Raw genomic sequence first — 16598 nt, 5'->3', positions numbered from 1 at the left:
GTTTAGTGTTTGTAAGTGTACATTATTATTATTATTATTATTTATTTCTTAGCAGACGCCCTTATCCAGGGCGACTTACAATTGTTACAAGATATCACATTATACATTATTTCACATTATACAGATATCACATTATTTTACATACAATTACCCATTTTTACAGTTGGGTTTATACTGGAGCAATCTAGGTAAAGTACCTTGCTCAAGGGTACAACAGCAGTGTCCCCCACTGGGGATTGAACCCACAACCCTCCGGTCAAGAGTCCAGAGCCCTAACCACTACTCCACACTGCTGCATTGTTTATACATGGCTTCCTTGTCTACATTAGACAAGGAAGCCATGTATAAACAAACATGACACACTATACTCTGACTAGCATGTTACCACACTGTTCACCTTTTCCCTCTGTAAGAGCCAGTTAGGCAACTGAGCTGCAGGCAATGAAAGATTCATGTAAAAAGTCTGATTATTTGCAAACCACAAGCAGACCGGCCTGCAGCAAGCTACTGTGCACAGCTGCTTCTTGTTTAACCAATTGCATACATCTTGTAGAGAACACACATAAGATAAACACACCAACAGTTAATTTAAAGCACTGAGTGTCTTTGTATGGCTGTGAATTTTTGATATTGCATCTATTCATTTTTTGTTGTGTTTGTGCAGTCAGTGCTCATGAAAGGCAAAGGGACAGAGCCACCGACTAGCCATGAAATATTCTCCTCATAACTCTACAGTACAAGAGTTGAGACCACAAACTGTGATACATAAGCCTTAGCAATATGTGAGCATTTCGATTGATGTTAATATGTTAAACACCTTAGTACTGCAGATAAACCTACAATCGTGGACCAAAAAAAGGATGAACTATATCACTTGGCCTAACAAAAAGCTTGACACTTTTGCTATCAGTACACGGAGAAGTGAAAGACAGGAAACACTTTCTTTAGTGATTAGAGAGACTATTCAGGTTCTCAAGATAATACAGTAGCAGAATTTATTTATTAATCAGCCACTAAATTCTAACTAAAATTGCCCTTATTTAAGGTACATTTATGATGAGGAGTACACGGTTTGTAAGAATTAATAAAAATATGCAGTAGGTTGGTAAAATATGGTCCTCAACGGGATCATGGTTTCCAAAAAATTGTGGGATCTAAATAACTCCATATATAATTCATACCAGATGGAGTTCCTGCTCCAGGGGCGATTTAGTAACACACTTATTAATATACATAGAATAAAAAAATTGAGAAATGTGGTCCACAAAAAATATGGTTTATAAATATTAGGTTGATGGTATTAAGACCAACCACCGTTTTGATCTTGGAAATATGTAATAGATAAAAAAAAAAAAAAGTCAAAATGATCATAACTGCATGAAGTTTAAAAAGACTTCTCTAAAAGATGCAAAACTGGCATCATACCATTGCACCGAATTTGGCCAGTAGTAAGATTAGATTGGGTTAGTAGATTAGGATCAAATATTTATGATGGCAGGTACACACATTTCCAAGATGTTTTTCTGCACTGAAAATTGTCAGTTTTACAGGAAAATCTTAGGAGCATCCCTATTCCAGAGAAAGTTACTGATTTAATTGTTCTGGTGGTGCTTGTGTGTCAATAAAGCTCAGGCAAACTCATTATAGCACATAGCTCAGTCAGATCATTTTTTAGGGGACTTTCTGCAAAAAACAGCTGGCAAGTAAAACAAAAAGATAGAAATTAAAACTGTTGACAACAATTGCCATCAGGAACAATAGTGAACAAACAGTAGCTCAGGACAGCTTTGCAACACACTGATGTGGCTTTTTAGTCACCAACAATAAAAGTTGGTCTTGCCACTTAATCTGATTATCATAACTAATTATTGAAAAGCTACCTGCATCTGTTTTTTTTTTTCTTCCAAGCTCATGTGATTAATAGCCATTAAGACTCTACACCATCCCATGATGTGATGACCATCTGGAATAACTGCAATGCAAAGTAAACAAAACTGCCCCAGTAATACACTTGTGTCAGCTTAAGGGTTTTAAAACACTGCAAATACAAGTCTGCAGTAGTTACAGACATCACTGGCAGTATCTGGTAAATGAAGAAAAAAAAGCGACAGACATACTACATTGCATCTCATAATAATAGTCCATGAACATGCTAATAATAGTCCATGAACATGCTAATAATAGTCCATGAACATGCAGGGCAGCAGTGTGGAGTAGTGGTTAGGGCTCTGGACTCTTGACCAGAGGGTTGAGGGTTCAATCCCAGATGGGGGACACTGCTGCTGTATGTACCCTTGAGCAAGGTAATTTACCTAGATTGCTCCAGTAAAAACACAACTGTATAAATGGGTAATTGTATGTAAAAATAGTGTAAAAAATAATGTGATATCTTATAACAATTGTAAGTCGCCCTGGATAAGGGTGTCTGCTAAGAAATAAATAATAATAATAATAATAATAATAATAATAATAATAATAATAAAACTGGGCAAGGGGTTCCCAAAATATAGTCTTTTGTTACTCAACTAAAAAGATGTCGGTCAGTACAGTGGTAATGCAAAGGCTACAACCCCACAGAAGCTGCTTCAGACAAGCCTTATTATTGATTGCAGCATACCAAAGTTAGTCCTCTTGATGCGTCTAACTAGCAGATTAAGCAGGTTTAGCCCACTTGCTTAAACTAAAGTTAGTACACTTGGTAATCCCGGTTGCAGTATACCAGAAGATAATCACCACAGATGGATCATCTGCTAAAATCGGACTAAACAAGATCCTGATTGCAGCGTAACAAATCGGATGTGAGATGATCCTGTTCAGGAGGAATAACTTAGTACGATGAAGTATAAGACTAACTTAGTACGCTTGCTTGTCCTATGTTTGTACAGCACATTTTAACACGAAGACAGCGCCGTTATTCTCTGAAATTACGTCTAAAAACTATTTAAGTGAAACGTGAAACCTTTTGAACCTCAGTCTGAACCCTTTGAAGCATTTTGTTCAGTAAGGTTCGCTCGCCGAATCACTGAAATATCTTTAATAAAATTGACAATTGCACTATGTAATGATATAATGTACCTTAATATATTGTTAATACACTATATTAAGCAATTATTAATTTTCTTAGGTAGACCGCGAATGTATACGGTAGTTTAAATAAACTACTATAGCAATGTAGCACCCTTCTCCTTTTTGTCTAATTTATTATGGTTGAGGGACAAAGTATTCTGAAGAGATTGGTTTCGTTTTTTCATTAAAATATTGTACAAACTTTAATAAAGTGCTGCACAATAAGATACTGTGTATTTAAATAATAATAAAGTATGCACGTCTGATGTATTCAATTTAAACTGAAATATCAGTGTAATGTGTATTAAATATACACATTTAGAACTTAACGTTCAGTGTCAAGCAGCAATAGGCTAGTTAAGAGGCTGTGTGGTCCAGTGGTTAAAGAAATGGGCTTGTAAAAAGGAGGTCCCCGGTTCAAATCCCACCTCAGCCACTGACTCATTGTGTGACCCTGAGCAAGTCACTTAACCTCCTTGTGCTCCGTCTTTCGGGTGAGACGTAATTGTAAGTGACTCTGCAGCTGATGCATAGTTCACACACCCTAGTCTCTAAGTCGCCTTGGATAAAGGCGTCTGCTAAATAAACAAATAATAATAATAAGTTAAAATGCAAGCATGATCCATGTGCGGAATGTGCATAAAAAGACAGTAGTAGGCTACAATTATATTATGGATATAGGTGTACTTTTACGTTGCCCGAATCACGCCTAATGTAATAAATGCTTTTACCATTTTATCATTAATTATTTGCTTTTTTTATATTTCTGACTTTTTTGCCAGTTCAATATCTTCAATGCATTTTTTTTTTATCAAATGCTAGTAATTACATTGTACATGTAAATGTCTGAGTTTGTCTTTACACTTTAAATTGTGAATTTCCACTGCATTTGTAATGGCTTATTATGGGTTAGTCCTCATTATCGGTCCAACTTGTTCCACTTGTTCAGGTCAGCTAAACCAATTTTCAGGATTAGCTTTTTGCTACGCTGCAATCAGGACTAACTTAGTAAAGAGCTGCGGGATTTGCTAGACTGCATTTCAGTCCACTTGATGCGGACTAAGTCACTGGTACATTGCAATCGACCCACAACGATTTGGACAGAATGAATGACCAACACCAAGCAACAAATCAGCTATCGGCAAATGTGTGAGTGCTCACTGATAATTAATACTGGACCAGGGCTGATTGCGTCAAACCTTTTAAAGCTTCTAATTCCATTTATCCTATGACGATCGTCTAATGACATGTCTTTCCAGTCAATGACAAATAGGGTACTGGCCAGACCTTGACTGCACAAGATAAGAAAGGGCCGTAGCCTTATGGAAACCAAGTACATCAAATCCACCAAGTACAGGTGTCCACCAGGGTGAGAATTCACCGTATTTGGTCATTGCCGTGTATGGGGGACATGTAAACATACTGACACGAACTGTTAATATATTAAGGTGTGGCTCACCCACCACATACATATAATACATTGGTATAAAAGGAAAGGCCACTAAAGAAACCAATTCCAATGCTTTATCTTTTCACTTTTTTCATTTTTAAATTCACCACTACCATCTAATCATAAAATCAGTAAAACAGGTCCCATTAGCCAATTCTGGGTTTTCTACATAAAATATGTACCCGAGGACATTTAGAACCGTTTGCAGATTGAGAATGTGATGTTAAACCTGTGCTACTACTGTAGTTATTCGAGACACAGTATGTTTTAAACTCACTGGCTTTACTATTACATTTGTATCTACACTAATTCTAAAGTACAGTAAAAGCACACTTTTTGGGCTCCAAATGTGTTCATATACTTCAAACAAAGGGTTTGACGTGATGACATATCTTCCAGACTTAGCAATTGCACTCCGTAAAAAAAGAAAACTATTTGACTAACTCAAAGACTATACAGCACTGTTTTGTGTTCTAGGCATCTTTAGCAGCTACAAATCAAATGTTTCACAGAGATTCAGACCTTTTTTTCAAACCAGATTTAACCCTGGGCTTGCACTTTTTAGCTGAAGCCTATTGAGAACAAGCTCTCCATCACTAATACTGTGTTACTTAAAATATCTGGGCAGACAGAACCCATTAAGGGACAGTTTTCTTATTGGATCACATCATGACCACCTTCCCTGACAATGGATCACTGTCAGAAGTTGCTTATACTTCATAAAATGGAACATCATGCGAAGAGGGCAGAGTACCCCTTTACATACACAATTGGTAGAATTCTTGGTTTTCTTAAACATAAAATGCACTTGTTTCTGTATTGGCATCTCAGAATACTAACACAATTTAAAAAATAAAAATGTAGCCAGTCTGCCATCCTTTCAAGTTTGTGATCCGACTAGGTAATAATTTGTCAACGGGCAGAAAATGTGCTTGTGGATTGTTTAAAAACTGCCCATAATCCTATACAACCTGGAAAGGCATTGTGTTTGAAAGCCTAGGCGGAAAAAAAGAAAGAAAAAGCACGCATTTAGCAGATTTGTTTTCTGTCTAAATTCCTGGACAAAAAGTACACCACTATGACGTCAGTGGCTTACAGTACTATCACCACACCACATACTCCTAAGCCATGCTTAAACAGAGCATGCTGATCGTACATCTAGTTGTGGGAATAGTGCTCAGTTAATGGGAAATTAGGTAAAAAGCACATCTGGCAACACGGTGAAACCAAAACAGCAGTTGGAAAGCTTGCCACAGAGAGAACACTGTGTTCAGTGAAGGGATGGATCCTACAGGACAAGAACCACATTGAAAATACTATAGAGATGTACTCTCCCTGTTTAATTTACCTTTCTGATTTTCACCATGTATACTTCTACTCAAGTATGAAAAGCACACTACTTATAACAAAAGTAATATGAGAAAATAGACAAGTTACATGGCAAAATAGGTTTGCCACTATGTAAAGCAAACAAACAACAAAAGTACATGCATGTACACTACCGGTCAAAAGTTTTAGAACACCCCCATTTTTCCAGTTTTTATTGAAATTTAAGCAGTTCAAGTCCAGTGAATAACCTGAAATGGTACAAAGGTAAGCGGCAAACTGCCAGAGGTTAAAAAAAAAAAAAAGTTTAGGTTACCAAAAACTGAAAAATAATGTACATTTCAGAGTTATACAAAAATGCCTTTTTCAGGGAACAAGTAATGGGTTAACAACTTACAGCTGTTCTGCCGCAATGGAAGTAAATTGAGCCTTGAAAGTTGATGCTAACAATTCCTACAGGTGTCCCAACTTTTGTTGATTACTTACAAACCCTCTGTCTGTATAAAAGCAGTGTTGGAACAGACTGTGTTACTACACCCTCTTAAGCATTATTTGGACAGTATTGTACTGCAGGAAGTAGAATATTGCGCTCATAGTGGCGAGAAAAAGGCAATTAACAAAGGAAGACAGACAGACCATTATAACCCTTAAAAGTGTAGGTCTTTCCTTTAGAGAAATTGCAAAGAAAGCCAAGGTGTCAGTGAGTACAGTTTCCTACACCATCAAAAGGCACTCGGAAACTGGAGGAAACTCTGACAGGAAGAGGTCTGGCAGACCCAAAGCCACAACAGAATCAGAAGACAAGTTTCTGAGAGTCAACAGCTTGCGTGATAGGCGGCTCACAGGACAACAGCTTCAAGCACAGCTTAACACTGGTCGAAGTAAGCAAGTCTCAGTTTCAACTGTGAAGAGAAGACTTCGAGCTGCAGGTTTGACAGGTCGAGTGGCAGTAAGAAAGCCATTGCTAAGATGGCAAAACAAGAAAAAGAGGCTTGCCTGGGCCATGAAGCACCGCCAGTGGACTACTGAAGACTGGAAGAAGGTCTTATGGACCGATGAATCAAAATTTGAAATCTTCGGTTCATCATGCAGGGTTTTTGTACGCCGTCGAGTAGGCGAAAGGATGGTTCCTCTGTGTGTGACACCAACTGCCAAACATGGAGGAGGAAGCGTGATGGTCTGGGGCTCTTTTGCTGGATCCAGAGTCGGCGACTTGCAGAATGAGTGGCACCCTGAACCGAAACTGCTACCACAGCATTTTGCAGCGCCATGCAATACCCTCTGGTATACACCTAGTTGGTCAGGGGTTCATCCTACAGCAAGATAATGACCCAAAACATACCTCCAGGCTATGTCAGAACTACCTTAGAAGAAAAGAACAAGACGGTAGGCTTCAAATCATGGAATGGCCAGCACAGTCTCCAGACTTAAACCCCATCGAGCTGGTTTGGGATGAACTGGACAGAACGGTGAAAACAAAGCAACCTACAAGTGCAACACATTTGTGGGAACTTCTGCAACAGTGTTGGGAAGAACTTTCCAAACAATATTTGATTTCCATTGTAGAAAGAATGCCACGAGTGTGTTCGGCTGTTATATCTGCAAAAGGTGGCTACTTTGATGAGTCAAAAATTTAGATTAAATTTTGTTAAACAAAATGATTCCATGATTTCTTTTTTATCTCCAATTGTTTATTTGTTCTATGCTTTAATTTCAGAGTACACTGAGACATTAAACTGCGTAAATTTCAATAAAAACTGGAAAAATTGAGGTGTTCTAAAACTTTTGACCGGTAGTGTATGTATGTATGTACGTATTCACCATATTATAATAAACTTGTTCTGGCTATCTTACTGTTGTAGTTCACTTTAAAGCTGCAGTGTCCCACAATCATGTTCCACTTGATACTAAAATAGGATTCCAGTTTTTGTTCACTACATTTTTCCAACTTCTAGGTACTTGACTTAAAGAAACAGACCTTTCCAGTTTACAGTTTAGCGAGAACACAAGCCCAAGCCTTCTTGCCACTCTGGCATTCTCTGAAAAACATCCATCTGCTCTACCTGCAGCTCCAGGAGGTTATGAGTGTCATCTGCAAGCTCTGCTGCAGAGTAGGGAAGCCAAACAAAAGTAAACGAAGGGATGCGGATGCCGATTTTGATGAGGATTTGGAGACGTTAAGAAGCACCTTTTCCAATATACCTGCATGCATGAAGGCAGAACACTTTAGAAAAATGAACAATGCAGGGGTCAAGCAACAGTACGCTGGGCATTTCCCAAAGAACAATGAAAATACTTAAGAAAATCTATTGTTATGCAGTCTAACCACAGAACTGTGTATTATAAATATCCACCAAACTCGGTAGAATAACTGACAGTAATACTAAGAAGTTGTGGTTTTAAACACAGCCTTTGTGCTAAACTATAGTAATGCAAGATCAGTGAAACAAAGTGGTAAGAGTTACAGTTTGAAGTACTGCACTGTAGCTGGGCCTGGAAATCCAAAAAATAGGGGGTAAAAAATGACTTGTTAACCGTTTGGAAAGACACCAGTTTGGCACAGAGATAAAGGAAAATTACAAGGCCTTAAGGATATGCTTAAACGTTACCAGAATATCAATGCAAGAACTTACAAGAACCTTTAACTAAAGCCTGTCTGGCATTCCAGACATGGTTCATAACACTGGCGCAACATATTTGTATTTCTTCAAAAGCAGCAGCTTTAAGAAGCACAAGGGACCACAAATACTATACTACTTCCCTTTCAAAATAGTAGAATTTCCAACAACAATACTTAAGTACTGCTAACAATTTTTTTTATGAAAACTATGAAGTGACTTAAAAGTACACTATTACATAAAGAAGAGATATTATCTTCTATACTGTAGTTGTTACAGTAAATTGTGTGAATCTGTTTCCTTGCATCAGCCCCTCACTATACACCAGTTGAATATACAGTCATTCTGCAACTCTTGTGGTAGACGTAAGTGAAGAAGGTTGCAGTATCTGCTAAAATTCGCTACATCAGACACCTCTGCTTTGCTGAGTGTTCTGAAGTTATGCCTACTTGGTTTTCAATTTCAGAAACAATCATCGATTCTTAAAATGGTGTAAAGTTAAAGATAATTTGGAAAAAGATCTTTACAAACTGGTTTGCCACAAAACACCCACACTGTTTTGACAAGTTCATAGCTTGTAGTGCTAACTAATATTCAAGCAAGCAGCTCTCTCAAAACAATGTTGCACGGTTGTGACCGGAAATAGTAACAGCAGGCTCTGCATGTGATCAAGCAAAATGTTAAATAAAAACATAGATTTCAAATTCTTCCACCTCAGATGTGGTTGCCAAGTTTTTTCAGTCTGTTGAACATGGGATGAAAACTATTCAACTTTTAGTTTTCTGTCTACAGGTGGTCTTAGAGTAGTGGGGCACTTCCAAGATAATCTTTTCTATGCAAATGCCACCCAATGTATAGGCAAGATAGGAGTGGGGCCATAACTTTAAGGGAATCTCAAATTAAGTTTTTTGTTCCACACCCACCAGAGGGCAGTTTGATTGCCTAGGGGCTCTAATTTAGAACTCTGCATATTTTGTCCACATTTCAAAGGTTTTCGTACATAACTAAGGCCCTGTGAAAATCGCAGAAATGTTCTTTAAAATTCAAGGCAGTGTCACGGGTCAAGCCGAATTTCACGGAATGTGCACAGAACACAGATTATTATTATTTTTTTAAGCATCAAATATCAAGATAAATGCACATGGACATCATCAAAATCAATGTCAAAGTTATTCAAACACTTAACAATAGCTTGTGAAACAGTGTTGTAATTAACAGCCTGTAAGTAAAGTGCATCTGCAAGGTCATGTTCACCACTTAGGTCTTGCAAAACAAATACAATGTGTATCCCATACTGATCCTGGGCATCAGTCAACTCGTCAGTGACCACTGATAAGCAACCAGACTGTTTTACCAATTCCATAATCTCCTGCTTGTGATACTCGGCAACTTTAAGTAAGTATTCATGCCTCAGCTGGGCTGATGAAGGAATCACTCCACCATTTGCTACACTCAGTCTGAAGAATTTACGTAACTTTTGGTTAGTCCAATTTTTCAAGAGGGATATTTGCACAAACAAACGCCTCTGTCAAACAAGCGCCTTGGTTATTTGAATGCTTTTATTTACAAGAAGAAATGCCTAAAAATACAGACCATACAGCTATCAGAAGAGATAATGTAAAATAATAATACTTAAGAATTGTCCAAAAAAGAAGATATTAATTGGTACTGTATGTCAAATGCACTTTCTGGTTTATTCATTTTTTTTTTTTTAAATGATAACTGACAGGCCTTCCTTCAAATTTAAATAATATTAATCAATATTTGGCTTAATTTAAAAGTGTTGCTTTATGTATGTGACATTTACTAATAGTGAAAACAGTTTTTTAAATGTAGAGTCGCCTCCCGTCTCTGGGAATATGCCAACCCTTGCAAGGATTATAAACACTCTTTGGACCTGGATAATGCAATATGAAGGGGATTCAATATTTAAAACATACTGGCCTAATACTTAACTCCAGTACTTAAGTTGACATACATATGCTGCGTTTACATTTGCGTTCCAGAAGCGTTTGAAAGGATTCTGAAACATTCTGTTCCAGAAGGCTGCGTTTACACTTGTATGAAACAGCAGGGGGTGCTTCTATCAGGAGAAGAGAATGAGTATGTGCACTGTGTAAGGTGAAGATGTCTGACACTATGGTGTAATGATGACATCATCGAGTGCCATCATTTGAAAATACCACTGTCAAGTGCCTGCAGTGGATGTTGGTGAAGAGGATTAGAAAAACGTTTGGAAAGGTAAGCAACATATTTTTAATCTTATTTGACTTTTACTATGTTCCTATAATGTATAACGCAGTGGATATTTAAATCAAGGCACGTAATGATACTGCCTAGTTAATCATGGGAAGACAGCAAGGTAATGATGCAGCTGGCTTGCGTGCAGTGTCTGTTGGGAATTTTCTCAAATCGCTCTTGTCCTCAGTGTGGTTACACTAGCAAATATTCCAGCTGTGCTGGAATCGAACCCTAATTTAGAGGATAAGAGAACGCGTTTGGTAGCGTTTACACTAGCAACATCTTCCAGAATACGTCCTCTCTAGATATATGGAAAACTCAATGTGATGAACATTGCGGGCGCATATCTTGCAAACCGTTGCATTTTTCAATTTTTTGTGAAAACTATTCTCAATTTTTCAGTCAGTGACACGCCAGCATCCATATCTCACTTTGAAATGTAATGTTTGGTACAGTATTACATTTAATTTGTGTCAAAAATGCCGCCCCAGGTATAAAATACTATACACAAAATTTGATTTGTTAGAAGAGATCATATTATGCCTTTGAGTGTTGATTAACCTATATTTCGATGGTAAACATAACAATTGCAATTAAATTATTTGTATACCAATATATTTTTTTAAACTAAAATACTGTGTACATAAACAGTTCTTATCTCATGTGCAAGGGCAAAGTTTTTATCAACACACTCCACCTGGGAGAAAATATGCAATTATTTGAAACCATGTTCACCAGGACTTAAAGCTTTGCTAATTAGACTGAGGGCTACAGCATGAAAAGTTGCACATGTGCTAAATGGAAGTCAAATTCACACAAAACATTGCTCTGGTTTCAGGTTTATAGTGATACTAACACTATAATACTTCTTTGAAATTGCATCCACACAATTTTGTTTACTCATAAAAGCTAAGGTTGCAGGTTGATGGCAACCTTAACAAATCAAGTTCAGCCAGAACTGCTTTCAAAACAGATCATTAGACATACTGTTAAATAACACCTATTGTACACAAGAAATAACTGCTGCCTGTCAAAAATATTACTTTCCAATAAAATATTAATACACACTTCTTGGGCCTGAACCTCCAAATAAAATAAATAACTTTTCATTGAAACTAAAAACATGACAGCCAACAAAACACCATCGCACACACATTTACAACACCAACCCATTTCTGCAGACAGATTTACCAGTACTATAACAATCACAGCCTATACAGTCACTAATGCACAGTACAGTTCAGTACTGTACTGTCTGTAGTCACAACAGGCCTCTCACGTAAGACTCGCTAAACTATATGCGTTTTATGGGGGGAACAAACAGGCCTCCCTGGTCTCCCTTTAATCCTCTTGCATGTTCTAGTACTTCCGTAGTACAGCGGAACTGTAATGTATGTGTGTACAACAAGAAAAATGCATCGCAGAAATGATTTTTAAAACAACACACAACATACCAAGGCATGATTACAATTAGCATTATTATTACAATAATTTGCATACCCCCGTCCCTGGTTCCAGCACTCGGCTTCAGCCTGGGCTCCTACTATCTGCCCCCGTTTTTGAAAATACACACCCCCTCACCCAACCCTTCCATGTAGCCCCTATACTGGAGTCGGTCTGCAATGAATGAGCCAAGCCCTTGCCTCGCAGCCTACCCTGCCCATGCTCTATATGCTCTCCGCTCTCACTCACCGCTCTCCAGCTCGTTGCCTTTCTTGGCGGTAGCAGCGTTTCCCATCGTAAGGAAGACACGGCAGTAGCTCTGAGTGCAGAGATGGCGATACTGCTACTGGATGTGGGGGGCTCCCCGTCGCTTTCCTGTCCCTCACTTTTCTATATTTCAAAAATAGACCTTGATGTGTCGGCCCCGTCTTCTTCTTAATCTTCTTGTTTGTGTTGTTATTGTTGGGGATCTGTCGTCTCTGTCTTTCTATCATACATACAGACAGACACACACTCTTTCTCCCCTTAATCTCCACTGTTCATTCTCAGCCACATTAAAAAAAAAAAAAAAAAAAAAAAAAACCACTACCACACACCGGAAGTGACGAGAGTTCAATGAGAGGAACTACAGCGACACCTGGCCGCCGTGGCGAGTTAACATAATGTGGTTTTTGGTGAGGCTTGAAATTTGGTCGAGAAATGGGTAAGCCACAGTCATTCATCATCACGAAGTTTCCAATGTTGGGCAGCCGTCGTGATGCCTAAAATCAATATTTGTGTCAACTGATAACTTATTACCAAAATACAAAAAAAACACAACTTCGTTGTTTTTGTACGTGTGATATGTTTCGCACAGGGCAGCAGTGTGGAGTAGTGGTTAGGGCTCTGGACTCTTGACTGGAGGGTTGTGGGTTCAATCCCCAGCGGGGGACACTGCTGTTGTACCCTTGAGCAAGGTACTTTACCTAAAATTGCTCCAGTAAAAACCCAACTGTATAAATGGATAATTGTATGTAAAAATAATGTGATATCTGTATAATGTGATATCTTGTAACAATTGTAAGTCGCCCTGGATAAGGGCGTCTGCTAAGAAATAAATAATAATAATAATTATAAAAATAATGTGTTTCTACTACAGTAGTTCCAGCGTCCATAGTTTCATCTTCTATCTACTCTTTTTTATTTTCTTTTTAATCTAATACAATTAAAAGTGAAATAGATGCTGGATGTTGGCTTGCAATTTACAAAAACAATCTATAGTATCAGACGTCAGGGTTACCAATCTGGCAATTCATATTTATTTATCGCAGGACACTGTACAGTACATAGCAGAAAAAAGAACAACCATGCCATATATATATATATAATGCAGAATGATTTTAGGAAGTAAGTCGTTACAACAAATAACTATATAGGAGGCATGTTAACCTTAACGTTAAGACAATTGCACAGAAATATTATTCAGGAGGCAAGGTGCAAGATTAAAATAAAATAAATTGATTTAATAAATTATTTAATACCACTGTGTTAAACTATGCTTGTGAGTATTGACACATCAGGTCCAGTGATCAAAATCAAAACTGACCATAGTCCCTTTAATCCACTGAGACAAAAAAATACCTCCAAAACTTTGAAACGCAATATAAAGGGCACCGAAAACACGTTTCTGTGGGTCTATGTTTTATCTTTTCTTGCACTACTTTTTCTACTTGTGACTTCATATGACAGCATGATGAATACTTTCACTAGAAACACATTGCAAGTCGTGCAAAACCAAAAGCTTGGCCTTCTCCGTTTACCATGGACAGTTACTGACCTATCTAACTAAGAAGATACTGCTGAATCCTTCCTTAAAACATTTTATTTTTGTATTGTGCTGGAAGAAACAGGAATCAAAGTAAATGTACAGTAGCCTCATATGTAAAATGAGACCCATGTTTATAGAATTAGTTAACGACAATAACAATACAATACACGCATAACTTTGTGGAAATATTTATTCTGGTAAAATCAGGAAACACATTTACAATATATATATATATATATATATATATATATATATATATATATATATATATATATATATATATATATATATTAGCTCAAAGAGCCAGCTGCCCAACGATTCGATATGTTATACATATCTTTCTCAAGGGATATATATATATATATATATATATATATATATATATATATATATGTTTTTTTTATTTTTTCGATTAATCAAGCCAAGCTGTATTACAGTCAGTCGGCAGGAGGAATAGCAGGTATTTGAACAACTACTTATAACGCTAAAATACGTTTTTAAACACGGTAGAGATACATTTTACGGCCTAAATAGAATATTTTGTAAAGATGTATGTCACGTTGCCCTGTTTAAAAAAATACACAATAGACCGAACTCATTAATTACACAACGTACAGTATACTGAGACCCATTATAATATTTCAGTAAGTTTTTTCTTTTTTTTTTTTTTAAATCACAATATACATTTTAAAAGGAAGATATGCTGCTGCTTGCTTCTTCTAGATAATTTACAGTTCCATAGAAAAAAATAATATGCTAAATAATAATCATGTATTATTACATACTATGGCATTATAGAAATTCAATTTGGAGTCATGAGCCACATATAGTTAGTCTACTGACAATAAAACATTTTTATTTTTTAAAACAAAATGCTTGGTCACCGGTATTAACTTTCGATGCCAATGCTGGAGTACGCGACAACATTTACACATCATAACGTATATCGTGCACACCAAGTCCTTCATTATAAATAAATACATCTGATAATAATGGGGTATCAACCAATAGACTTACGTATTTCTGTGGGTCCGTCCATTTGCCAAAATAAACGGAGTTCACTCTTCAGATAAGATTTCACGTTGCTAGTAGGCCAAATCTTGCGTAGTCTAATGACAAGCAAGCGCTTCTGTTAAACCGTTAAATTGGAAGACACGCTCGCGGGAAAAAAAAAAACAAAAACAAAAAAAAAGTATTACGTGCTAACCTCCAGTGGTATTTTATTATATTAAAAAAAAAAAAAGTAGATCTAATATGTGAAAGTGGCTATCAGAACTTGTTATAACATTCTCTTGTTGAAGCGTTTTAAAAGTGTTATAAAAATACTTAAAGGATATTTGGTATACATAACATGTAAACATAAACACACTGTTTAAAAGCGTTACACGTTGTTCTTGTTTATGGATGAACCAAAGTTGGACAATTATATGATTCTGATTTAAAATGTTATTTTTACGAAGTTGCAAGTGGTTGTACCTACTGCATCAGAATTCCCCTATATTTCATCAACCACATATTTTCTCAGGATAGCCACAAACAGCTCTTTGATGCATTCCCCTGTGCTGTAAAACCCTTTAATAAAATCCACCTGTGGTTTATCCAGACCAGGTACATGTTGATCAAATAGTCACAAAGTAAATGCAGTATGAAGTTAAATATATGTTAAGGGAGTACCACTGAAGACCACTGCAGCGACAATGTAACTATTCAATAAGAAGCTACTGCATGTATTCTTGTGTATCCAGTGTCTTGTTTCAAACACTTTTTACACCAGTCATTCTGTGTCAGAATAAATTTACCTGTTAGACATCTGTTCCAGGAATGCATATTCTACTTCACACTGTCTTTTTTACTGTTACTTTTCACAGTACTGCAAACGTTTCTTAAAACTGATGTAAAACTATCCAAATACACTATTTACATTTTTAAAAAAATATTACCTGACGTATGGCACAAACTGTAAATATATGGTTTTACAGGAGTCATGTGTACAGTACAAATCCAAGGTCATGATGAGGTTGCATAATACACTGGTGAGACTGCACTTGGAATACTGTGTCCAATTCTGGTCACAACACCAAAGGGACATTGTGGCCCTGGATGGAGTCCAAAGTAGAGCAACCAGACTGATCCCAGGACTAAGAAAGACTGAAAGAACCTAATCTATTTAACCTGGAACAAAGAAGAATCAGGGGAGACATGATTGAAGTCTTTAACATCTTAAAAGGATTTGATATAGTTAACCCATTCCATTACTTTAAGCACAGCACAGAAACCAAGACCAATGGATACAGATGGAAATGAGCTAGAGGTAGGACAGAGGGAAGGAGACACTTCTTCACACATAATGCTGAGTGTATGGAATGGGCTACCTAGTCATGTTGTTGTAGCAGAAACCTGGATCCTTTAAGACCTAACTTGACAAAGCTCTGAGATCAATCAGCTACTGGGAACCGGGTGAGCTTTGGTGGGCCAAATGGTCTCCTCTCATTCGTAAATTTTCTTCTGTTCTTAAGTCAGGGGTTTAATTTGCATAACAAGGTACAGTAATCAGCCATGTGAAGGACAGCCTATTTACACAATAGTGGGCACTGCATATCCCGGTTTCAATTTTATTCTATAACCCCTGTAGATATTACAACAACTA

The 16598-nt window shown here is 37.1% G+C and overlaps 1 protein-coding gene across 1 annotated transcript in view; it reads right to left on the bottom strand.

Annotated features, from left to right (window-relative positions):
- Positions 1-12704, bottom strand: part of LOC117413096 (cAMP-dependent protein kinase catalytic subunit beta) — a 54148-nt gene extending 41444 nt beyond the window's left edge. Inside the window, exon 1 of the mRNA XM_034021864.3 lies at positions 12394-12704. Within this exon, the coding sequence (XP_033877755.1) occupies positions 12394-12439 (46 nt within the window). The 5' untranslated portion in view covers positions 12440-12704. The remainder of the gene's footprint in view (positions 1-12393) is intronic.
- Between the last annotated feature and the right edge of the window lie 3894 nt (positions 12705-16598).

Source organism: Acipenser ruthenus, chromosome 10, assembly GCF_902713425.1.
Source record: "Acipenser ruthenus chromosome 10, fAciRut3.2 maternal haplotype, whole genome shotgun sequence".
In the NCBI taxonomy this organism is placed as follows: Eukaryota; Metazoa; Chordata; class Actinopteri; order Acipenseriformes; family Acipenseridae; genus Acipenser; species Acipenser ruthenus.
Note: the sequence above shows the minus strand (reverse complement) of the source record. Positions and strands in the feature narration are given on the sequence as shown.